General features: G+C 40.1%; 1 protein-coding gene across 1 annotated transcript; it reads left to right on the forward strand.

The window, feature by feature from the left end:
* The first annotated feature begins 3314 nt into the window (after positions 1-3314).
* LOC132890633 (cornifelin homolog B-like) lies at positions 3315-16860 on the forward strand. Its single transcript, XM_060927723.1, has 4 exons — positions 3315-3396; positions 4655-4762; positions 11297-11451; positions 16589-16860. The coding sequence occupies exons 2-4, from the start codon at positions 4660-4662 to the stop codon at positions 16709-16711; spliced, it is 381 nt and encodes a 126-aa protein (XP_060783706.1). The 5' UTR covers positions 3315-3396; positions 4655-4659; the 3' UTR covers positions 16712-16860.
* Positions 16861-22569: the final 5709 nt, after the last annotated feature.

Below are 22569 nucleotides of genomic sequence, written 5' to 3' on the forward strand. Positions count from 1 at the left end.
AACTGCCTCAGAAAAGTCTTTGTTAATGAATATGTGACTGCCCCTAAGGTATTTCGCGCGTTGGAGTATGGCTTCTTTATCCTTGAACCACAGTAACTTGGCTACAATTGACCGTGTGTGTGCATCAGGCTGGAAGCGTCCATTTCTGTGAGCCCGTTCGATTTTGATCTTCTTTGGATCTCGCTGCAGTTTGTCTTTCAGGAGGCTTCTTACCTTTTGTTCACACTCTTCCCATGAGTCTTCCTTAACGTCAGTTATGCCATCTATCAAAATGTTGTTACGCCGTGTCTGGTTTTCCAGATAGTCTGTTTTGTTGTGATTTGAGGTTATGTCAGCTTTCAGTTGCAATATCTTTGATTCGATCTCTTTGATTCTCTGCTCCTGTTGGTGAGAATTAGTGTGGATGTCTTCAATGTCTTTTTGCGAGTACTGCAGACTGACCTTGATTTCTTGGACTTCGCGTATGAGGTCGTCAAATCTTTTGTTGTGGCATTCCAGTGTTGTTTCCATAAAAGATCTGAAATTCTTCTGTTGCAGTTCAAGCATGCTGTTGAAGACTTACTTTTGATTGTCTAGTAGATCTTTTAGTGTGGACATAGAAACAAGCTCGTCATCTTGGATACCACTTTTCCTCCTAGACATCTTGGATTGTCAGTGGGAGGGGGGTGCACTGAAACAACAAGAAAAATGCGCGGCAGACAACTGGAAGAAGAAAATGGCACAAGGAAACAGCAGAACCTATAAGAACAGAATCTGTAGGATTTCGGGGCGACCTACTGGCGGGGGCTCCACTGAGGGAGCCCGCTGCGGTGATTCGGCTTCGCTGATTGCTGGATAATAATGGCTTCACCCTTTGTTGTATCACTATGGAGTCACCCTGGAAATGACACTCCTTCAAATTTTGATGTGAGTAAGAGTAGATTTCCCAATTTTTCGATGCTGGACAGTCCTAAAGGATCTCCATTTCCTTCTTTAATGCGAAACCATGAAAAACATCAAAACACGCAATAGTCCTGAAAGTCCTGTGTATTCTAAAAGTTGTATCATCAATATTAGTATAAATATGCAGATGATTATAGGAAATCGCACACACTGATTGGTCGAGAAATTCAGACGATTTCTTGATAATCATCTCGAGCAATTCAGCAAAATGTCGGCCAATCGCTTTGTCACTGTAAGTGAGGAAGAATTACAAACTATGAAAGAAAATGCTGCTCCTAAAAGCACTAAAGATGCTACAAAGTTTGGTCTAAAGCAATTCAAAGATAAGGAGGAATTGTGAGTTATTTTATCCATTTCAAAACAAAGTATTTTTTGTGAGTCGGCATAAATAAGTGACAAGTCTGCTCATGAGATTTGGTCTCTGTTATTATTCACTGATATTCACTTCACCTTCTGTGAATAAATGTTAAATAAATAAAATAAAGAAAAAGTTATTTAGTCAGAGACTAGTAATCTGTGCAAACCAAAAAAAATTAAAAATCTGTGCTTAAAGGAGATATGCAGAACCTTTATTTTTAAATACATTTCTGAGTGGATAGTATCTCCATCCTTGACTCTTGTATGCTGCATAAATGGGAATAAAAAATTTATTTTTTTGAGATATATTTTGAGATATAGCAAAGTTGCCATTGGAGCTGCCCCACTGAGGCAGCCAGCCCTGAGTGTGTGACGTCACAGCGGTAACTGGGTTTAAGGCCGAGTCTTTTGACAGCTATAGACCAAAGTCATATAAATAAACATTTATGGTGAAAGTAAGAAATGCCGTTACCTACTTCCTCAACTAAGACTAATTTGACTTCATTGATTGTGGGTTGACTCTCATTAAAACAGGATGGGTGTTATAACTTATACAACATACATGTACATGCATGCATTTTCACTGATAAAATGTAAAAGGCTAATTAAATAATCAGATGAACTGAGACAATCACATTCTGAAGCAAATTAAATAATCTTATACCGGTAACTTAAACACACAATACAAGTTACATGTATTAATCTAAATGCAGGTAAACAACGTGTTGTTTTTGTTGTTTTGTATCCAAATGAGAGTTGCATCTTACTCGTCTGTGTTCTCGCTTCATGAAGGCTGAGCTTGTGGCTGATTGTTTTGAAACAATCTGACTTTCAGTTGTTCATTCAGTTCTCCGTTCATTTGCTTCTCCCATGTAAGGGCGAGATATTGCTGCTGAGGCAAGCATATCCAGTGGAGAAATCAGATGGCTGGTCTACTCATTCTCTATTTTCTCCATACTGAGTACTTCGCCATTACTGCTTGGCTCAGGCAATTACTAATACCCTGGACAGAACGGGACATCACCGGTTTTAGCAGCAACTGCGGGTAGGTCACTGCCCGAACGATAATATGTCAAGTCCTGTTCCATCCCGGGTTTTACCAACAAACCTCGGCTCATGCTCCGGAAGAACTGGTGCAACTGAACTTACTTTCCTTTTTATTTTAAATAAATAAATAAATATTTTCCTTTTCTTGTAGTATTCTTTACCTTTAATTGTTGGTACTGCACCTTCTTTCAATATGAGCTTATAGTCAACATTCCTCAATAGATCAGAGGTTTCATACGAGTCTTCAGTAAAATGTGCAAAGCAGAGGAGAGACCACTTCATAGGCGCCCAATGTGCCCATGAACTTCTTGCAGAATGCATCCAAATCTTTGCAGTTTGAACATTCTTGGGCCATGAATGCAATGTAAATCCACCTTCTGTCGTGTTGCTGCACCCACCAGCAACACATCTACGTGGCATGGCGATAAATTAGCTCAAAATGGAGGATCGGAGTTACAGTCAGCTCTGTGTTTTAGTATAGCGGAAATGGCGATGAGACTGATAGACTTCCTGCTATGACGTTACGGACGTCAAGGTCATTCACTCAGACCGCTACCTATATGAATCACTTTAATCATAAAAATGACTGTATTAGATTTATTGTTAATGCTTAAAACTATTCCTGTGCCATTCTTGAGGTCTCAAGGCATTTATAAACAAAAGTGAGACCATGGTTCTGCGTATATGCTTTAAAATCTTCTTGAAATTCCTGAAAACTTGTTTTCAAGAATATGTATGAACCCGAATTAGAGCATTCTGTGTATGTATGCTTAAACTAAACTCAAGCCAAATAAGAACTGAATGAAACATTTTTTTCCAATGAAGTCTGCCATCTCTTAACTAATGACTAAAAATAAACAGTTCGAGTTTCAAACAAAACATGACATTTAAAGAACACACTCGCTCGACTAGCTAAACCAGTAGCACAAACCCTGAGGAATGAATATAGCCCTTACTGTACCTTAAATGATCTTATCATTACTGTCAAGACTCAAACTGCAGTCAGTTTCTCAGTGTGTCCAGCTCATGAACCTGCAGCACTTCACACAGGTGAGTGGCTATGTGAGCTACATTTGTGGTTGCTGAATGTAGAAGAATACTTTAGGATTCAAGGTTTAACCTTTCGTTTACATGTAGTAATCTATGTAATAACACCGGGGGTGTCTTCTTTGATTTAGACATACCTTCATGGATATTATTTACTGTATAATCACATTGTCTGTTATCACCCAAATGAGGATGGGTTCCCTTTTGAATCTGGGTCCTCTCAAGGTTTCTTCCTCATGTCGTCTGAGGGAGTTTTTCCTTGCCACTGTCACCACAGGCTTGCTCATTGGGGATAGATTAGGGATAAAATTAGCTCATGTTTAAAGTCTTTAAATTTCTGTAAAGCTGCATTGTGACAATGTCTTCTGTTAAAAGCGCTATACAAATAAACTTGACTTGACTATTAGCTTTTTAAAATTGAAGCTTGACAATAAAATAGTTTTCTTTTTACCCACCAGTAATTCTTTTCATCTTGTGTTTTAATATAGGAAGCAGTGACCTTCAGAAATATATTAGTTAATATCTGTAGTGATAACCTGCATATACAGTATCTGTGAACTCATCGGTAAACTAGGAATAATTTAATAATACTAAATTCTTGTGTCTTTGAATGATGTTAAACTCCAGATGTTCACTTTATGTTGAACATCTCATCTCATCTCATTATCTCTAGCCGCTTTATCCTGTTCTACAGGGTCGCAGGCAAGCTGGAGCCTATCCCAGCTGACTACGGGCGAAAGGCGGGGTACACCCTGGACAAGTCGCCAGGTCATCACAGGGCTGACACATAGACACAGACAACCATTCACACTCACATTCACACCTACGGTCAATTTAGAGTCACCAGTTAACCTAACCTGCATGTCTTTGGACTGTGGGGGAAACCGGAGCACCCGGAGGAAACCCACGCGGACACGGGGAGAACATGCAAACTCCACACAGAAAGGCCATCGCCGGCCCCGGGGCTCGAACCCAGGACCTTCTTGCTGTGAGGCAACGGATAAAGCGGCTAGAGATAATGAGATGAGATGATTCTGAGATTTTTATGATTATAGTTATTACTACAGTTTAAGAGTGGACGTTATAGATATTCAGAAATCTGAAAAATGATTGACAGGAGCAAAATAATCAGTTTTATTACCTGTTGTGTCTTATTTTAAGACTTGCAGAAAGGCTTTAGGATTAAATTGTCTCTGTGTGTGTGTGTGTGTGTGTGTGTGTGTGTGTGTGTGTGTGTGTGTGTGTGTGTGTGCGTGCACAGGAATCATGGCAAAGATGGTCGTGCAGCAACCTCAGCCTGTCGTAATGGTGGCGCACTCCAATCAGTGGAGCACAGGAATCTGTGACTGCTGTCAAAATGTACCAGAGTGTGAGTCAGTTTGCATAAATGTTTCCATTTACATTGTAATAATATCTTTATTTTTAAAAAAGGGCCTGTATTGTCTTTTTCTGTATGACAGATATAGGACTAAACACCTGTAGACCTGAGAACTAACAGTCAGGCATGATACATTTAGGACACTAGACCATGAAATAAGGGCAGCACGGTGGTGTAGTGGTTAGCGCTGTCACCTCACAGCAAGAAGGTCCGGGTTCAAGCCCCGTGGCTGGCGAGGGCCTTTCTGTGCGGAGTTTGCATGTTCTCCCCGTGTCCGCGTGGGTTTCCTCCGGGTGCTCCAGTTTCCCCCACAGTCCAAAGACATGCAGGTTAGGTTAACTGGTGACTCTAAATTGACCGTAGGTGTGAATGTGAGTGTGAATGGTTGTCTGTGTCTATGTGTCAGCCTTGTGATGACCTGGCGACTTGTCCAGGGTGTACCCCGCCTTTCGACCGTAGTCAGCTGGGATAGGCTCCTGCTTACCTACGACCTTGTAGAACAGGATAAAGCGGCTAGAGATAATGAGATGAGACCATGAAATAACCTGAAAGACGTCTGCAGTTTTTTTTTCTTTGAAATCAGAGCGCATACCACAAATAAACTCCTTTTATACACAACTTTGTGATGACTAACCTTCCTTTCTCTTCTATCAGTCAAAATGACACTCGGCAAACCCAGTCGTCTGTGAACTTATGTATAAGAAAGAAGACAGTTGGTGTATTCAGTCCTACAACAGTGCAAAAGTATGAAAACCCAAGAGTAAGATCTGATAGCTGTGAGTGATGATTAGCAAAGACCATCAGAAATAAGGTTGTAACACTGTTCAGAAACGAATGAAAAGGCCATTTCTTACTCAGGTGAGATTAATGAGTGTGGAGCAAGCAAAATCTACAGTGGATATAAAAAGTGTACACACCCTGTTAAAATGATTGGTTTTTCTAATTAAAAAAAAATGAGACCACGATAAATAATTTCAAAACCACCTGTCACGTGGCCTATAACCTGTACAATTCAATTGAAAAATAAACAAATCTGTTAGGGGGAAAAATCACACACACACACACATCACATTATCTCTAGCCGCTTTATCCTTCTACAGGGTCGCAGGCAAGCTGGAGCCTATCCCAGCTGACTACGGGCGAAAGGCGGGGTACACCCTGGACAAGTCGCCAGGTCATCACAGGGCTGACACATAGACACAGACAACCATTCACACTCACATTCACACCTACGGTCAATTTAGAGTCACCAGTTAACCTAACCTGCATGTCTTTGGACTGTGGGGGAAACCGGAGCACCCGGAGGAAACCCACGCGGACACGGGGAGAACATGCAAACTCCGCACAGAAAGGCCCTCGCCGGCCCCGGGGCTCGAACCCAGGACCTTCTTGCTGTGAGGCAACGGATAAAGCGGCTAGAGATAATGAGATGAGACCATGAAATAACCTGAAAGACGTCTGCAGTTTTTTTTTCTTTGAAATCAGAGCGCATACCACAAATAAACTCCTTTTATACACAACTTTGTGATGACTAACCTTCCTTTCTCTTCTATCAGTCAAAATGACACTCGGCAAACCCAGTCGTCTGTGAACTTATGTATAAGAAAGAAGACAGTTGGTGTATTCAGTCCTACAACAGTGCAAAAGTATGAAAACCCAAGAGTAAGATCTGATAGCTGTGAGTGATGATTAGCAAAGACCATCAGAAATAAGGTTGTAACACTGTTCAGAAACGAATGAAAAGGCCATTTCTTACTCAGGTGAGATTAATGAGTGTGGAGCAAGCAAAATCTACAGTGGATATAAAAAGTGTACACACCCTGTTAAAATGATTGGTTTTTCTAATTAAAAAAAAATGAGACCACGATAAATAATTTCAAAACCACCTGTCACGTGGCCTATAACCTGTACAATTCAATTGAAAAATAAACAAATCTGTTAGGGGGAAAAATCACACACACACACACATCACATTATCTCTAGCCGCTTTATCCTTCTACAGGGTCGCAGGCAAGCTGGAGCCTATCCCAGCTGACTACGGGCGAAAGGCGGGGTACACCCTGGACAAGTCGCCAGGTCATCACAGGGCTGACACATAGACACAGACAACCATTCACACTCACATTCACACCTACGGTCAATTTAGAGTCACCAGTTAACCTAACCTGCATGTCTTTGGACTGTGGGGGAAACCGGAGCACCCGGAGGAAACCCACGCGGACACGGGGAGAACATGCAAACTCCGCACAGAAAGGCCCTCGCCGGCCCCGGGGCTCGAACCCAGGACCTTCTTGCTGTGAGGCAACGGATAAAGCGGCTAGAGATAATGAGATGAGACCATGAAATAACCTGAAAGACGTCTGCAGTTTTTTTTTCTTTGAAATCAGAGCGCATACCACAAATAAACTCCTTTTATACACAACTTTGTGATGACTAACCTTCCTTTCTCTTCTATCAGTCAAAATGACACTCGGCAAACCCAGTCGTCTGTGAACTTATGTATAAGAAAGAAGACAGTTGGTGTATTCAGTCCTACAACAGTGCAAAAGTATGAAAACCCAAGAGTAAGATCTGATAGCTGTGAGTGATGATTAGCAAAGACCATCAGAAATAAGGTTGTAACACTGTTCAGAAACGAATGAAAAGGCCATTTCTTACTCAGGTGAGATTAATGAGTGTGGAGCAAGCAAAATCTACAGTGGATATAAAAAGTGTACACACCCTGTTAAAATGATTGGTTTTTCTAATTAAAAAAAAATGAGACCACGATAAATAATTTCAAAACCACCTGTCACGTGGCCTATAACCTGTACAATTCAATTGAAAAATAAACAAATCTGTTAGGGGGAAAAATAAAAATAAAAAAAACATACAATAAGCTGGTTGCATAAGTGTACACACCCTTAAACTAATACTTTGTTGAAGCACCTTTTGATTTAATTACAGCATTCAGTCTTTTTGGGTTCACACCTACCATCAACTAAAATGACTCTGATTAACCCCAAATAAAGTTCAGACATTTACTGAGTTGCCTCCTCCAGCAAAAGCCAGGGTTCACAGAGAGCTTACAAAGCATCAAAGGAATCTCATTGTTGAAAGGTATCAGTCAGGAGAAGGGTACAAAAATATTTCCACAGCATTAGATATACCATGGAGCACAGTGAAGACCGTCATCAAGAAGTGGAGAAAATATGGGACAACAGTGGCATTACTGAGAACTGGACGTCCCTCCAAAATTGATGAAAAGACAAGATGAAAACTGGTCAGGGAGGCTGCCAAGAGGCCGACAGCAACACTGAAGGAGCTGCAGGAATTTCTGGCAAGTACTGGTTGTGTACTACATGTGACAACAATCTCCCGTATTCTCCATATGTCTGGACTATGAGGTAGGGCCAAAGAAAAATATCCAGGCCAGGCTAAATTTTGCAAAAAAAAATACATCAACTCTCCCAAAAGCATTTGGGAAAATGTGTTATGGTCTGATGAAACCAAGGTTGAACCTTTTGGCCACAATTCCAAAAGGTACATTTGGCGCAAAAACAAAACTGCGCATCACCAAAAGAACACCATGCCCACGATGAAGCATGGTAGCGGCAGCATGATGTTTTGGGGTTGTTTTTCTACAGCTAGAACAGGGGCTTTAGTCAAGGAGGAGGGAATTATGAACGGTTTTAAATACCAGTCAATTTTGGCCCAAAACCTTCAGGTGTCTGCTAGAAAGATGAAGAGGAATTTCATCTTTCAGCATGACACTGATCCCAAGAAAGTTTTGGAATGGCCCAGCCAGAGCCCAGACCTAAATCCAATTGAAAATCTGTGGGGTGACCTGAAGAGGGCTGTGCACAAGAGACGCCCTCGCAATCTGACAGATTTGGAGCACTTTTGCAAGGAAGAGTGGGCAAATATTGCCAAGTCTAGATGTGGCAGGCTGATAGACTCCTACCCAAAAAGACTGAATGCTGTAATTAAATCAAAAGGTGCTTCAACAAAGTATTAGTTTAAGGGTGTGCATACTTATGCAACCAGCTAATTGTACATTTTTTATTTCTTATGTATTTCCCCCGAACAGATTTGTTAGTTTTTCAATTGAATTGTACAGGTTATAGGTAACATTAAAGGTGGGAAAAGTTTTGAAATTATTTACCGTGGTCTAATTTTTTTTTACATCAGAAAAACCTATCTATCTATCTATCTATCTATCTATCTATCTATAAGCATACAGATTAGATTAGAATAGAATGTTTTATTTGCCATTGCACACAGTACAATGAAATTTAAGGTGCAGACCTCACTGGAGCTATAATCAGAGCACAAATACTATAAAAAATAAAATATTAAAAATTGCCACAGAAATTCCCAGAACATGTCTGTGAGTGATTGGGATGTACTTGAATATGTAACCACATAAAACTACCTTGACTTGAATGCAAAGGACAGGGAAGTGCAGTGAGGATAGAGCTCAGTGGGAATGTTAGGAACATGGAGAAGTTTTCTGCTTTGCAAAGTTCAGTTCTTTGATGCTGCTCAGGTACCAGTAGAAACCTCCCAGGAATCTAGAAGTGCGAGCTTTGATAGACATATTGGTGACTGGAGATTAGCCAGAGGGAAGCCATGCCTTAAAGGTTAGAAAAGCAGCTTTGGGACCAAAAGGTCACAAGTTTGATTCCCTGGACCAGCAAAAATGGCTGAAGTGCTCTTGAGCAAGGCACTTAAAGGAGAGATGCAGAACCTTTATTTTCATAAACCTGCAGGTTCATGAACTGAGACAATCACATTCTGAAGCAAATTAAATAATCTTACACCGGTAACTTAAATACACAATACAAGTTACATGTATTAATCTAAATGCAGGTAAACAACCTGCATTGTTATGTAACCAAATGAGAGTCTCAGCTTACCCATCTGTGTTCCCGCTTCTTGAAGGCCGATCTTGTGACCGATTGTTTTGAAACAATCTGACTTTCAGTTCTTCATTCAGTTCTTCATTCATTCGCTTCTTCCACGTAAAGGCAATATATTGTTGCTGAGGTAAGTATATCCAGTGGGACGGGAGCATATCCAGCAGAGAAATCTGATGACTGATCCACTCATTCTCCATTTTCTCCATACTGAGTACTCAGCCATAACTACTCGGCTCACACTCTGGGAGAACTGGTGCAACTGAACTTACTTTCCATTTCTTGTAGTTTTCTTTTCCTTTAATTGTTGGTACTGCACCCTCTTTCAATATGGGCTTATAGCCAACGCTCCTCAATAGATCAGAGGTTTCATACGAGTTATCAGTAAAATATGCAGAGCAGAGGAGAGACCACTTCATAGGTGCCAAATCTGTGAATTTCTCGCAAAATGCATCCAAATCTTTGCAGTTTGAACATTCTTGGGCCATGAATGCAACATAAATCCACCTTCTGTCGTGTTGCTGCACCCACCAGCAACACATCTACGTGGCATGGTGATAAATTAGCTCAAAATGGAGGATCGGAGTTGCAGTCAGCTCTGTGTTTTAGTATAGTGGAAATGGCGATGAGACCGATAGCCTTCTTGTGGTGATGTCACAGATGTCAAGGTCATTCACTCAGACTGCTGCCTATATGAATCATTTTAATCATAAAAATTACTATATTAGATTTATTGTTCACACTCAAGGCATTTATAAACAAAAAGTGAGGCCATGGTTCTGCGTATCTCCTTTAACCCACAACTGCTCCCCAAGCTGCCCACTACTGTGGGTCTGTCAGGTTCCTGTTGTATCTTGCTCTGGATGAAAGTATCTGCTAAATGCCTGTAATGCAGTGTAACATGTAGCAGTATGAAGAGGTGATGAACTAGGTGAGATGTGTCCTTTTAACATTTCCAATACAGATTGTGGACAGACCATTGACAGAACATGTGCAGAGAAAGTACAGCGCTTCTAGCTTTAAGATAGCTGCTGATGCTGTGTTTATCTATATGACCTCCTATGTGTTTCTACGGTGTCACAAATCACATAAACATGTCTACATAATAGGTAACAACATGACATTCTTTGAAGCAAGTCTGATTAGACCAGCAGTTTTGTGAAATGCTAACTTGGCAACTTGGCAGCAAAAACACCTTCTGAGCTGGTCAAACTGGTCCAAAAGAAACAACATATACACTAAACACTCTATTTGACAACTTTAAGCCATAATATGTCATGAACCACTCAATTAAGTAAAGAGAAATAACAGTCCATCATTACTTTAAGACATAAAGTGTCTTATAATTAATACAAATAAAGAACCATTGAATTAGAAGGTGTGTCCAAACTTCTGACTGGTACTGTACATTCATAATATACCATAGGCTAAGTAAATGCCACAATTTGTTGGCATTATGTTTAATTCCATGGTTATTCCTATTATCATAATATAATAGTATAATCTGATTATACTATACTTATGGTCGAATGTACAACACAAGATCTATATTGCTTCAAGTGATTTTAGCAGTCCTACATTGGTCATGACTGAATTTCTCAATATTTCTCTGACTCTGTGTTCACAGGTTGTTTCTCATTCTGGTGTTTCCCCTGTTTTGCCTGCATGACGGCAAAGAAAGCCGGCGAGTGTTTGTGTTTACCGATGCTTGATTTTTCCGGCTGCATTCCCCCAATAACCCTGGCCATGAGGGCAACAATGCGCCAACGCTATGGCATTGAGGTAAGGACAAAATAAAGGAAGGATGAAGCGATGGTTTATCACCACCTACTGGACTCAGGAGTCATTTAGTCAATGCTTTTGTCTTAAAGAGAGACAAAGTGAACCAAATCCCACATAGCAACCTTTTTTTAATTGACCTATAATGGTCAGTTAATATTTAATTAACCTATACACTGTTTAACCTTGTCAGGACTGTATGGTCTTAGCACCAGTCATCTCTCATTTTTAAGCCTGGGACTGGTAAACTATTTTTGTCTCATCTGACTGTAGAACCCAGATCCAGTCAAAGTTTTCAGTCATATCTAGCAAATGACTGGCACTTAGGTTTGTGGTTAGATGAACGAAAAGGCTTTCTTTTGGCACACCTTCCAAATATTTTGATGTCATGGAGGTTATGTAGATTTGGAGACGAACCATAAAATGTTACCATCTTCTGCAAATCTCCAACTGTGATCCTTGGAGAAACCCTCTTTACTGTGCACATAGGGGGAGGGGGCTAGGAATCAAGTCAAGTCAAGTAGATCTTTGTCATCCCAGCGATATACAATATGCAGTACTCAGAGATTAAATAAAATTTCAACTGCAAAATTTAAAGAAAGAAAGCACAACTTTATTCATCACACACTTGTGAAATTTCCTCTCTGCATTTAACCCATCTGAAGTAGTGAACACACACATGCGAGTAATGAGTGCACACACATACCCAGAGCAGTGGGCAGCCATGCTAACAGCACCCAGGGAGCAGTTGGGAGTTAGGTGCCTCACTCAAGGGCACCTCAGCCCAAGGCCATCCCATATTAACCTAACCGCATGTCTTTGGGGGAAACCAGAGCACCCAGAGGAAACCCATGCAGACATGGGGAGAACATGCAAACTCCACACTGAAAGGCCCTCGCCGGCCACTGGGTTCAAACCCAGGACCTTCTTGCTGTGAGGTGACCATGCTAACCACTTACACCACCGTGCCACAGTGCAAGATGCATGTATGACATATACAACCCCGATTCCAAAAAAGTTGGGACAAAGTACAAATTGTAAATAAAAACGGAATGCAATAATTTACAAATCTCAAAAACTGATATTGTATTCACAATAGAACATAGACAACATATCAAATGTCGAAAGTGAGACATTTTGAAATTTCATGCCAAATATTGGCTCATTTGAAACTTCATGACAGCAACACATCTCAAAAAAGTTGGGACAGGGGCAATAAGAGGCTGGAAAAGTTAAAGGTGCAAAAAAGGAACAGCTGGAGGACCAAATTGCAACTCATTAGGTCAATTGGCAATAGGTCATTAACATGACTGGGTATAAAAAGAGCATCTTGGAGTGGCAGCGGCTCTCAGAAGTAAAGATGGGAAGAGGATCACCAATCCCCCTAATTCTGCGCCGACAAATAGTGGAGCAATATCAGAAAGGAGTTCGACAGTGTAAAATTGCAGAGTTTGAACATATCATCATCTACAGTGCATAATATCATCAAAAGATTCAGAGAATCTGGAAGAATCTCTGTGCGTAAGGGTCAAGGCTGGAAAACCATACTGGGTGCCCGTGATCTTCGGGCCCTTAGACGGCACTGCATCACATACAGGCATGCTTCTGTATTGGAAATCACAAAATGGGCTCAGGAATATTTCCAGAGAACATTATCTGTGGACACAATTCACCGTGCCGTCCGCCGTTGCCAGCTAAAAAACTCTATAGTTCAAAGAAGAAGCCGTATCTAAACATGATCCAGAAGCGCAGGCGTCTTCTCTGGGCCAAGGCTCATTTAAAATGGACTGTGGCAAAGTGGAAAACTGTTCTGTGGTCAGATGAATCAAAATTTGAAGTTCTTTATGGAAATCAGGGACGCTGTGTCATTCGGACTAAAGAGGAGAAGGACGACCCAAGTTGTTATCAGCGCTCAGTTCAGAAGCCTGCATCTCTGATGGTATGGGGTTGCATTAGTGCGTGTGGCATGGGCAGCTTACACACCTGGAAAGACACCATCAATGCTAAAAGGTATATCCAGGTTCTAGAGCAACATATGCTCCCATCCAGATGACGTCTCTTTCAGGGAAGACCTTGCATTTTCCAACATGACAATGACAAACCATATACTGCATCAATTACAGCATCATGGCTGCGTAGAAAAAGGGTCCGGGTACTGAACTGGCCAGCCTGCAGTCCAGATCTTTCACCCATAGAAAACATTTGGCGCATCATAAAATGGAAGATACGACAAAAAAGACCTAAGACAGTTGAGCAACTAGAATCCTACATTAGACAAGAATGGGTTAACATTCCTATCCCTAAACTTGAGCAACTTGTCTCCTCAGTCCCCAGACATTTACAGACTGCTGTAAAGAGAAAAGGGGATGTCTCACAGTGGTAAACATGGCCTTGTCCCAACTTTTTTGAGATGTGTTGTTGTCATGAAATTTAAAATCACCTAATTTTTCTCTTTAAATGAAACATTTTCTCAGTTTAAACATTTGATATGTCATCTATGTTCTATTCTGAATAAAATATGGAATTTTGAAACTTCCACATCATTGCATTCCGTTTTAATTTACAATTTGTACTTTGTCCCAACTTTTTTGGAATCAGGGTTGTACACTGATCAGCCATAATATTAAAGGTAGACTGCCTTTCAAAATTTTCAAGTGTAGGTCATAAAAATAATTTTCCCTGACACCCAATTATTTTTGTTTAGTGGACCAAAAGCTACTGAATTCAAATCACAGAATTCCAATTTTATTAGTTTTTTTTTTAATAGAACAATGCATTTAGGGCCACATGGCCCTAAATTCTCCACCATTTTTCCTGCTTCACCATGACCCAATTCATGATACTATGTCATGCATCATGTGGTGGGCTTTCCCCATTCATGCAAGGCATTGTGGGATACAAATTTGAAACAGGAGAGAAAAATGGAGGACATGAGTGCCCGAATGAAACATGAAAGACTGAAAACAGGAAAAGAAAGCAAGAAGAAAAGATGTTATGGAGCGAAGGAAAGGAAATGCAGGACCCCCTCATATTAAATAACTTCCCAGCCACAGAATGGTCTGATATGTTGTGAGATATTACAGAAATAAACATATCACAGTGACGACATTTCAGAGGGAACTAAATTTCACCGATTTTATGAACTCAAAAGGCCGTCTAGCTTTAAAATCACTGACAGGTGAAGTGAATAACATTGATTATCTCATTACAGTGGCACCTGTGAAGGGGTGGGATATATGAGGCAACAAAAGAACAGTCAGTTCTTGAAGTTGTTGTGTTGGAAGCAGGAAAAATGGGCAAGTGTAAGGATCTGAGTGACTTTGACAAGGGCCAAATTGTGGTGGCTAGATGACTGGGACTGAGCATCTCCAAAATGGCACATCATGTGGGGTGTTCCCGGTATACAGTGGTTAGTACCTACCAAAAATGGTCCAAGGAAGGACAGCCAGTGAACCGGTGAAGGCTCATTGATTCACATGGGGCACAAAGGCTAGCCCATATGGTCCAATCCTACAGAAGGCTCAAGTCAGTTTATTTGTATAGTATTTTAACAACAGACATTGTCATAAAGCAGTTTTACAGAAAAATAAAGACTTCAAACATATGAGCTAATTTTATCCCTAATAAATTTATTTATCCCTGATGAGCAAGTCTGTGGCGACGGTGGCAAGGAAAAACTCCCTCAGATGACTTGAGGAAGAGCTACTGTAGCACAAACTGCTGAAAAAGTTAATGTTGACACCTTTCTGTTTGAGCCGGCATTAACTTTTTCAGCAGTTTGTGCTACAGTAGCTCTTCTGTGGGATTGGACCATATGGGCTAGCCTTCGTGCCCCATGCAAATCAGTAAGCCTTCGACACCCATGACCCTGTCGCCGGTTCACCTGTTGTCCTTCCTTGGACCACTTTTGGTAGGTACTAACCACAGCATACCGGGAACACCCCACAAGATGTGCCATTTTGGAGAAGCTCAGACCCAGTCATCTCGCCATCACAATTTGGCCCTTGTCAAAGTCACTCAGATCCTTATGCTCGCCCATTTTTCCTGCTTCCAACACATCAATTTCAGGAACTGACTCTTCTCCTGCTGCCAGATATATCCCACCAATTGACAGGCGCCATTGTAATGACAATCAATGTAATTCACGTCACCTGCCAGTGTTTTTAATTTTATGGCTGATTGGTATACACTGGTGAGACATCATAAATAAAGTGCAGTCGGAATGAGAGGAGGTAATGAGGAAACAGTGAGGTGAGAGCATGGGGGGCAGAAGAGCATAAATACATTTATACATTTAATGTCCCCTTTTGCCTAAAAATTTGTCTATATTTAAGTGTTTTCCTATCATATATTAATGTTTATCTTGAACAATTATTCCACGAAATCAAGTCATACATGAGCTATAAACCATGTACGATGAGACTGAGTGGAATAACTACTTTATTCTATCCACATTCACTGGATTTCGAGAAACAGAGCATTTTTATTTTTATTTTTTGCAAACTCAAAAAATAAAAACTTTGTACCAAATGTCCGACAAAATCATTTCCGCTTAGAATGTAAACAAACTGGCGAAATGACAGCAATTTGTGAAAAATGCTATAATAATAATATTAATAATAATTCTTCAAAAATAAAAAAGATATGTTCTTACCATCGAATACTTTTATTCCATATTTTGTTGCTTTTTTGTGTTTTGGGGGGATTTTGTTTTCAAGTAGAGTTTTTATTTCATCCTCGGTTGGTTCAGCAACACGCTCCGCCATTTTGTTTTTCTTTACTCACGGTATATGAGCTGATATCTGAGTAGTAGAGTAGCCAATCAGAGCATGCGATTGCTCATATCCAGTGAATGTGGATAGAATAATAACAAATATCCCTGGACTATATCATGGTGAGGTTTCTGATTTTAATAGTTCACACTTGTATGCTGAAAAAGCATATCTCAGCCTGTGGTTGTAGGCTGTAAATCCCCAAGACTCATCTGAGATCCAACTGAAGTTTGACTCTGTTAGTCTACCCAGTCTGACATCTATCATCATATCTAAGCTCAGTTTGCATTCATAACTTCTAAACTACTTTGTATGTTATTTATGAGTCTCTTTATCTCTGTCTTTGTCTGTGTCTCTTTCTCCACCAGGGATCGATATGCAATGACTGTGTCTATTCATACTTTTGCTTTCCCTGCGTTTGGTGCCAGATGTCACGAGAGATGAATCTCCGTAATCCACCAGTCACTTTCATTATTTCTAACCCAAAGTGAAGACTCAATGTCATCGTAATCACTAATGAATACTCCCTGTTATAAATGACATCATTTACAAAGTAAACTACTAGAGCGGTGGCTACAATTATCGACTGTCCATAATTAGACACCTTTTCAGATTTACCAATAAAAAATAATTTTACAAAGGCAAGTTTCAGTTAATACACTTATTATTGGTTAATTAATCAACTGGAAGACTGCCCTCGCCCTTTGATCTTGTCGTCTGATGACACAGCTCGTTACCTGAGATGGAATTTTTTTAGCACGATCAACAATTTGAAGAAAACCTGGATGTTATCATTGCAGGTAAGCGTGGTGGAAAGATCATGGACATGTTTTTACTTCTCAAATTCACTGATATTTCATGAGCTCCTTGTCAAAACCTACTTTGTTTATTACTTTTTCATTTGACAGTCGCCATTTTGAATCTAAACGTGCGTTTGAGAATCACGTGAGGTGTCAGTAATAGTGATCACTTTCACCGGTGTCCACCATTATCGACACCCTGTGGAAGTGACATTTACAACTGTTATGGATCGATCTTTGTGTAACATTGTTGAAGTAGATGAAGGACTTAAAAATAAAAGTGCTGTGATTTATAATAATTTTCTTCTGATTCATAACAGAATGGAATGTTTACAGAGTATTTGGAATCCTATTGCAGTGAATAGAATTAGACCAGAATTAAATTCTGAGCATATAAAAAAAATACACGCTTGAAATATTCAGATTTTTCTATTCTATTCAGAATTTTTTTTTTTTGCAGTTTGTTGTAAATATCTACCACATATTACAATATCAGTAGACATTTTGTATTTTGGATCACATGTGACCTTTGACCTGGATGTTCATGTGGTTACAACGTCAATTGCCTGTTGACATTTATTGGTAAACTACAAAACTAGAAATTAATACAAACAACAACAAATGATTACAAAAATCAGCCCTGTGATGACCTGGCGACTTGTCCAGGGTGTACCCCGCCTTTCGCCTGTAGTCAGCTGGGATAGACTCCAGCTTGCCTGCGACCGTGTAGAACAGGATAAAGCAGCTACAGATAATGATTTGAGATGAGATGATCGATAAAAATACTTCGAAAGTGGGTAGAAAGTGGAACAAAAAGATTTTCTGACAGGTTAAACATTCAGTTCATTTGTTTACAAACATTAGAATGACTTCCTCATTTACGTAAACACCAACATCCATATATTTATATAAAATATGTTTTTGTACGAGGCGGCACGGTGGTGTAGTGGTTAGCGCTGTCGCCTCACAGCAAGAAGGTCCGGGTTCGAGCCCCGTGGCCGGCGAGGGCCTTTCTGTGCGGAGTTTGCATGTTGTCCACGTGGGTTTGCTCCGGTTTCCCCCACAGTCCAAAGACATGCAGGTTAGGTTAACTGGTGACTCTAAATTGACCGTGAGTGTGAATGGTTGTCTATGTGTCAGCCCTGTGATGACCTGGCGACTTGTCCAGGGTGTACCCCGCCTTTCGCCCGTAGTCAGCTGGGATAGGCTCCAGCTTGACTGCGACCCTGTAGAAGGATAAAGCGGCTACAGATAATGAGATGAGATGTTTTTGTACGAAATGTAAGTCTATGTAAAACATTTTTTTAATAAAAACTATGTTTTGTTAACTTAATACCACATACCGATTATTTTTTTGTAAATAATCATCTGGGTGTCGATAACTGTGGACAAAGATGTCGATAATTGTGGGACGGTGTCACGTGATCTGATAGGCTAAGTAATTGGGAATCAACTCATTTTTTTTCCAGTGGAAGTTTGAGTAATTATTCATGCACAGTTTATGTATTGAAAGTCTTTTCTACTTTTGCAATGGCCAAAAGATTATTAAGATGTCGATAATTGTCGCTACCGCTCGATATCTACCGTACTCGAAATACTGTATGTTGAAATGTAATCTGTTTCTCTGTACTGTTTATTTTACCTGATCTAATCACTAGAGGGAGCTGTCTGTAGTCTAATATTGCTTAAGATAACCTGAGATTTGATTCATTTACTTGCAGTTTTAATGCCAGTTTGGTGAAAGTGGTGAAGGAAATCTGAATAACTATTTGTGCTGTTGAAATCAAGGATTCAGGGATGGAAGGTTACTTGCATCAAAATAGATAGTTACTCTCTCTTGGGATAATCTAAAATGTGTACACGCACACATTTACTCATTCATACCTGGGTAATTTACTCGAGCCAGTTCATCTACAAGCAAGTTTTTAGAAGAGATAGATAGATAGATAGATAGATAGATAGATAGATAGATAGATAGATAGATAGATAGATAGATAGATAGATAGATAGATGCAATAAGTAAATTAAAATAAAATGATAAGTTCTGAAAGAATCATTAAAGTGATTGTAGTGCAACTCTAACCTACACTGTAAAAAAATTGCGATGACTTTTGCAACAATTTGCTGGCAACCTGAGTTGCCAGTAAAGCACTGTAAATTCTGCAGTTAACAATGAGAAACCATATTGACAACAAAGTACTGTAATATCATACATCATATAAAATAGCATAATCCAGTACATTTGCTCATATAGTACTGTAAAATCTACAGTAAATTTTTTTACAGTATACTACTCAATTGGCATAATGACATTTGTGTACGTTCTTCAAAAGCAATGACTATACATGTATGGAATTGAATTCTGTTATAAAATAAAGTCTTATAGCTTTTATTTTCTGTGTGATAATGTGTAGTAATAATGTCAGTGACTGGACTGCTCAATTGCAATCTTTAATCTTTGTCATATTTCATGGTATGCGCTTCCCAAATAAAATGGATTAAAAATGCACACTCAACTTTAATGAGTATTCAGTATATGAGATAAACATGGACTAGAAGATAAGTGTGTTTTTGAGTAGATGTGGCACAGGAAAGGATGATAGAGACATCATCATTGCCGAACCTGATCCAGGCTTGAGGCGAACCATGTTTTGGTTGACTTGGCCAGAATTGCAGCAGTAGGATGGCCAGTTCCTTTCTGTGCACTCACCGCTCATGCATTCACACCTCTGGGCAATTTAGAGTAGCCCATTCATTCATCCATTATCTGTAGCCACTTATACTGTTCTACAGGGTCACAGGCAAGCTGGAGCCTATCCCAGCTGACTATAGGCGAGAGGCAGAGTACACCCTGGACAAGTTGCCTGGTCATCACACACCTACGGTCAATTTAGAGCCACCAATTAACCTAACCTGCATGTCTTTGAACTGTTTTTGGACCGGGGAAACCGAAGCACCCAGAGGAAACCCATGCAGACATGGGGAGAACATGCAAACTCCACACAGAAACTCCACACAGTGGCCCCCATTGGCCACTGGGCTCAAACCCAGAACCTTCTTGCTGTGAGGCGATAGTGCTAACCACTACACCACTGCACCACCCCTATTACATCACAGTTATTTTAAAATGGAACACTGTGAAAAGCACATGCAAACAATAATGCAAAGTGGCTGAACCCCGATGTGATGTAGAAATTAAAACATGCTGGACATTTCCATGCCTCACTTGTCATCAGTTATGTGGTTTTCTGCAAAACAAAAGGGGCCTTTCACATGATGTCATCATCACTGCAGATTTTTTTTATGTGGCCATGTTGCCAGGCGAGCTTTGCATTTGAGAACGACCAGCACAAGTGTACATGAGCAACTGTAAGGCTAATTCAGTAAAGCGCTACAGATAAACTTGTAGAAGTTACATCTAAAAGAGCAATGCCAGAGACCTGCAGTGCTTTTGGATGTAATAACAGACATGGAGATAAGCCTGGTTTAACTTTTCACCGCTTCCTGGCGAACCCAGAAAAACAAGAAAAATGTTGAGGTGCAGTTAACCAGAAAGACTGGATGCCAATAAAACATTCCTATGTGTGTGGAGAACATTTTATATCAGCTCAGTGTGAAAGTTCTGTACATCTGTTATTTCTCCTAATACTTTTTCTAGCTCAAGGTCATTCAGTTATAAAAATCCTATAGCTCTAGATCTAGCCTTGGAGTACACCACCATGCCACCCCTTATTGGAGACAATAACCAAAAAAAAATGGATATGAGAAAAGAAGAATACAGACTCGAAGTGATAATGAGGCACACACAACAACAACAAAAAATCAATTACAACAAAAGTTTGACTTAAATAATGGTGCTAACAAGGCATAATGAGGTGAGAGTGATTAGTGAGGCATGTGACTTGCTGGGACTGATGGGTCATGTAGTTCTGCACCATTTAGTGCTACGGTGACATTTGGTTTGATTTTATATGGAGTAAAATCTTTTTCAAAATACCTGACCTTTTCCAATTATTCATGCACAAGGACAAGACAGACACTTCAACTGAAATTGTCTTTACTGAACATTTCTATATCACTATTCAATATAATTCTGCACACATATACAACTACATACAGTTGTGCTCAGAAGTTTACATACAGTGACATGAATGTCATCTTAGATATGAATGTCATGGCAATATTTGGGCTTTCAGTCATTTCTTTGAACTGTTCTTTTTCTGTGGCAGAATGTACAGCATACATCTTTAAAAAAAACACTAGAATTTGGTGCACAAGTTTTAATTTTCTTTGGGTTTTCTGAAATCAACACAGGGTCAAAATTATACATACAGGGCCAAAAATTTACATTACATATGGCACACCTAATATTTGGGTAAAATGTCTCTTCGCAAGCTTTACCTTGACCAAATATTTTTGCTTACCATGAACAAGCTTCTGGCAGAATTCTGGTTGGATATTAAACGACTCTTCATGGTAGAATTGGTAGAGTTCAATTAAATTTGTTCTGGGGTTTTTTTTCTTGGCATGGACTCGACTTATAAGCACTGTCCATATAATTTCAATAGGATTGAAGTCAGGACTTGTTTTAAGCTTAATGTTAGCCTGCTTTATCCTCCACAACCAGCTCTGATGCGTATTTGGGTTCATTGTCCTGTTGTAACTCCCAAGTCCAAAGTCTTGTTCAAGTTTCTGATGGTTTATGCTGAAGAATTCTGAGGTAGTCCTCCTCCTTCATTATTCCATCCACTTTGTGCAATGAATCAGTTCCACTAGCAGCAAAACAACCCCAGAGCATGATGATCCGACCACCACCGGCAGCTGGTACAGTGTCCCTCTGTACATGGTGGTCATTGTGGCCAAACAACTCAATCTTTGTCTCATCTGACCATACAGCTGTCCTCCAGAAGGCTTTTTCTTTGTCTGTGTGGTCAGCTTCAAACTTTAGTTAAGCTTGAAGGTGTCAATTTTGGAGCAGGGGGTTATTTCTTGGAAAGCAGCCTCTTAGTCCATGGTGATCTGAACTGTAGACAGTGATCCATCAGCTTCCAGTTCATGGCAGGGCTGTGCTATGGTGGTTCCCAGGTTGTTCCTGACCATCCAAACTAATTTCCTTTCAGCTGAGGGTGACAGTTTGGGTGTTCTTGAAGCAAAGTGGCTTGGCAAAGTGGTTGCACCTCACAATAACTTGGAAAAAATTGTTTGAGCTGATCTTGGAATTTGTACTTGTTTAGAAATGGCTCCAAGAGACATTCCTGAGTTGTGTACATCTGCGATCCTCTTTCTCAGATCTGCACTGAGCTCCTTGGATTTTCCCATTTTACTGTGTGTTGGTCAATCCAATGAGTGCTGTAAACAAACCCTTTTTATGAAGGCACAGAGAAGCTACCAGCTGTAGTCAATCATGATCACTAACAGGAAGTTAAGAGACCTTGGCCTTGGCAAGAGAAGAGACATTTTGGAAGTTTCAGCACCTCTGAATTAATAATCTATGTGAGCGTCTGTAAATTTTTGGCCCTGTATGTATAATTTTGACCCTGTGTTGATTA

This window comes from Neoarius graeffei, chromosome 1 (genome assembly GCF_027579695.1).
Source record: "Neoarius graeffei isolate fNeoGra1 chromosome 1, fNeoGra1.pri, whole genome shotgun sequence".
Taxonomy (NCBI): Eukaryota; Metazoa; Chordata; class Actinopteri; order Siluriformes; family Ariidae; genus Neoarius; species Neoarius graeffei.

Coding starts and splice junctions, on each gene's coding strand:
- LOC132890633 (XM_060927723.1), top strand. CDS start 4,660: ATGGCAAAGATGGTCGTGCAGCAACCTCAGCCTGTCGTAATGGTGGCG. Junction 4,763..11,296: donor CTGTCAAAATGTACCAGAGT/GTGAGTCAGTTT, acceptor CTGTGTTCACAG/GTTGTTTCTCATTCTGGTGT. Junction 11,452..16,588: donor GCCAACGCTATGGCATTGAG/GTAAGGACAAAA, acceptor TTTCTCCACCAG/GGATCGATATGCAATGACTG.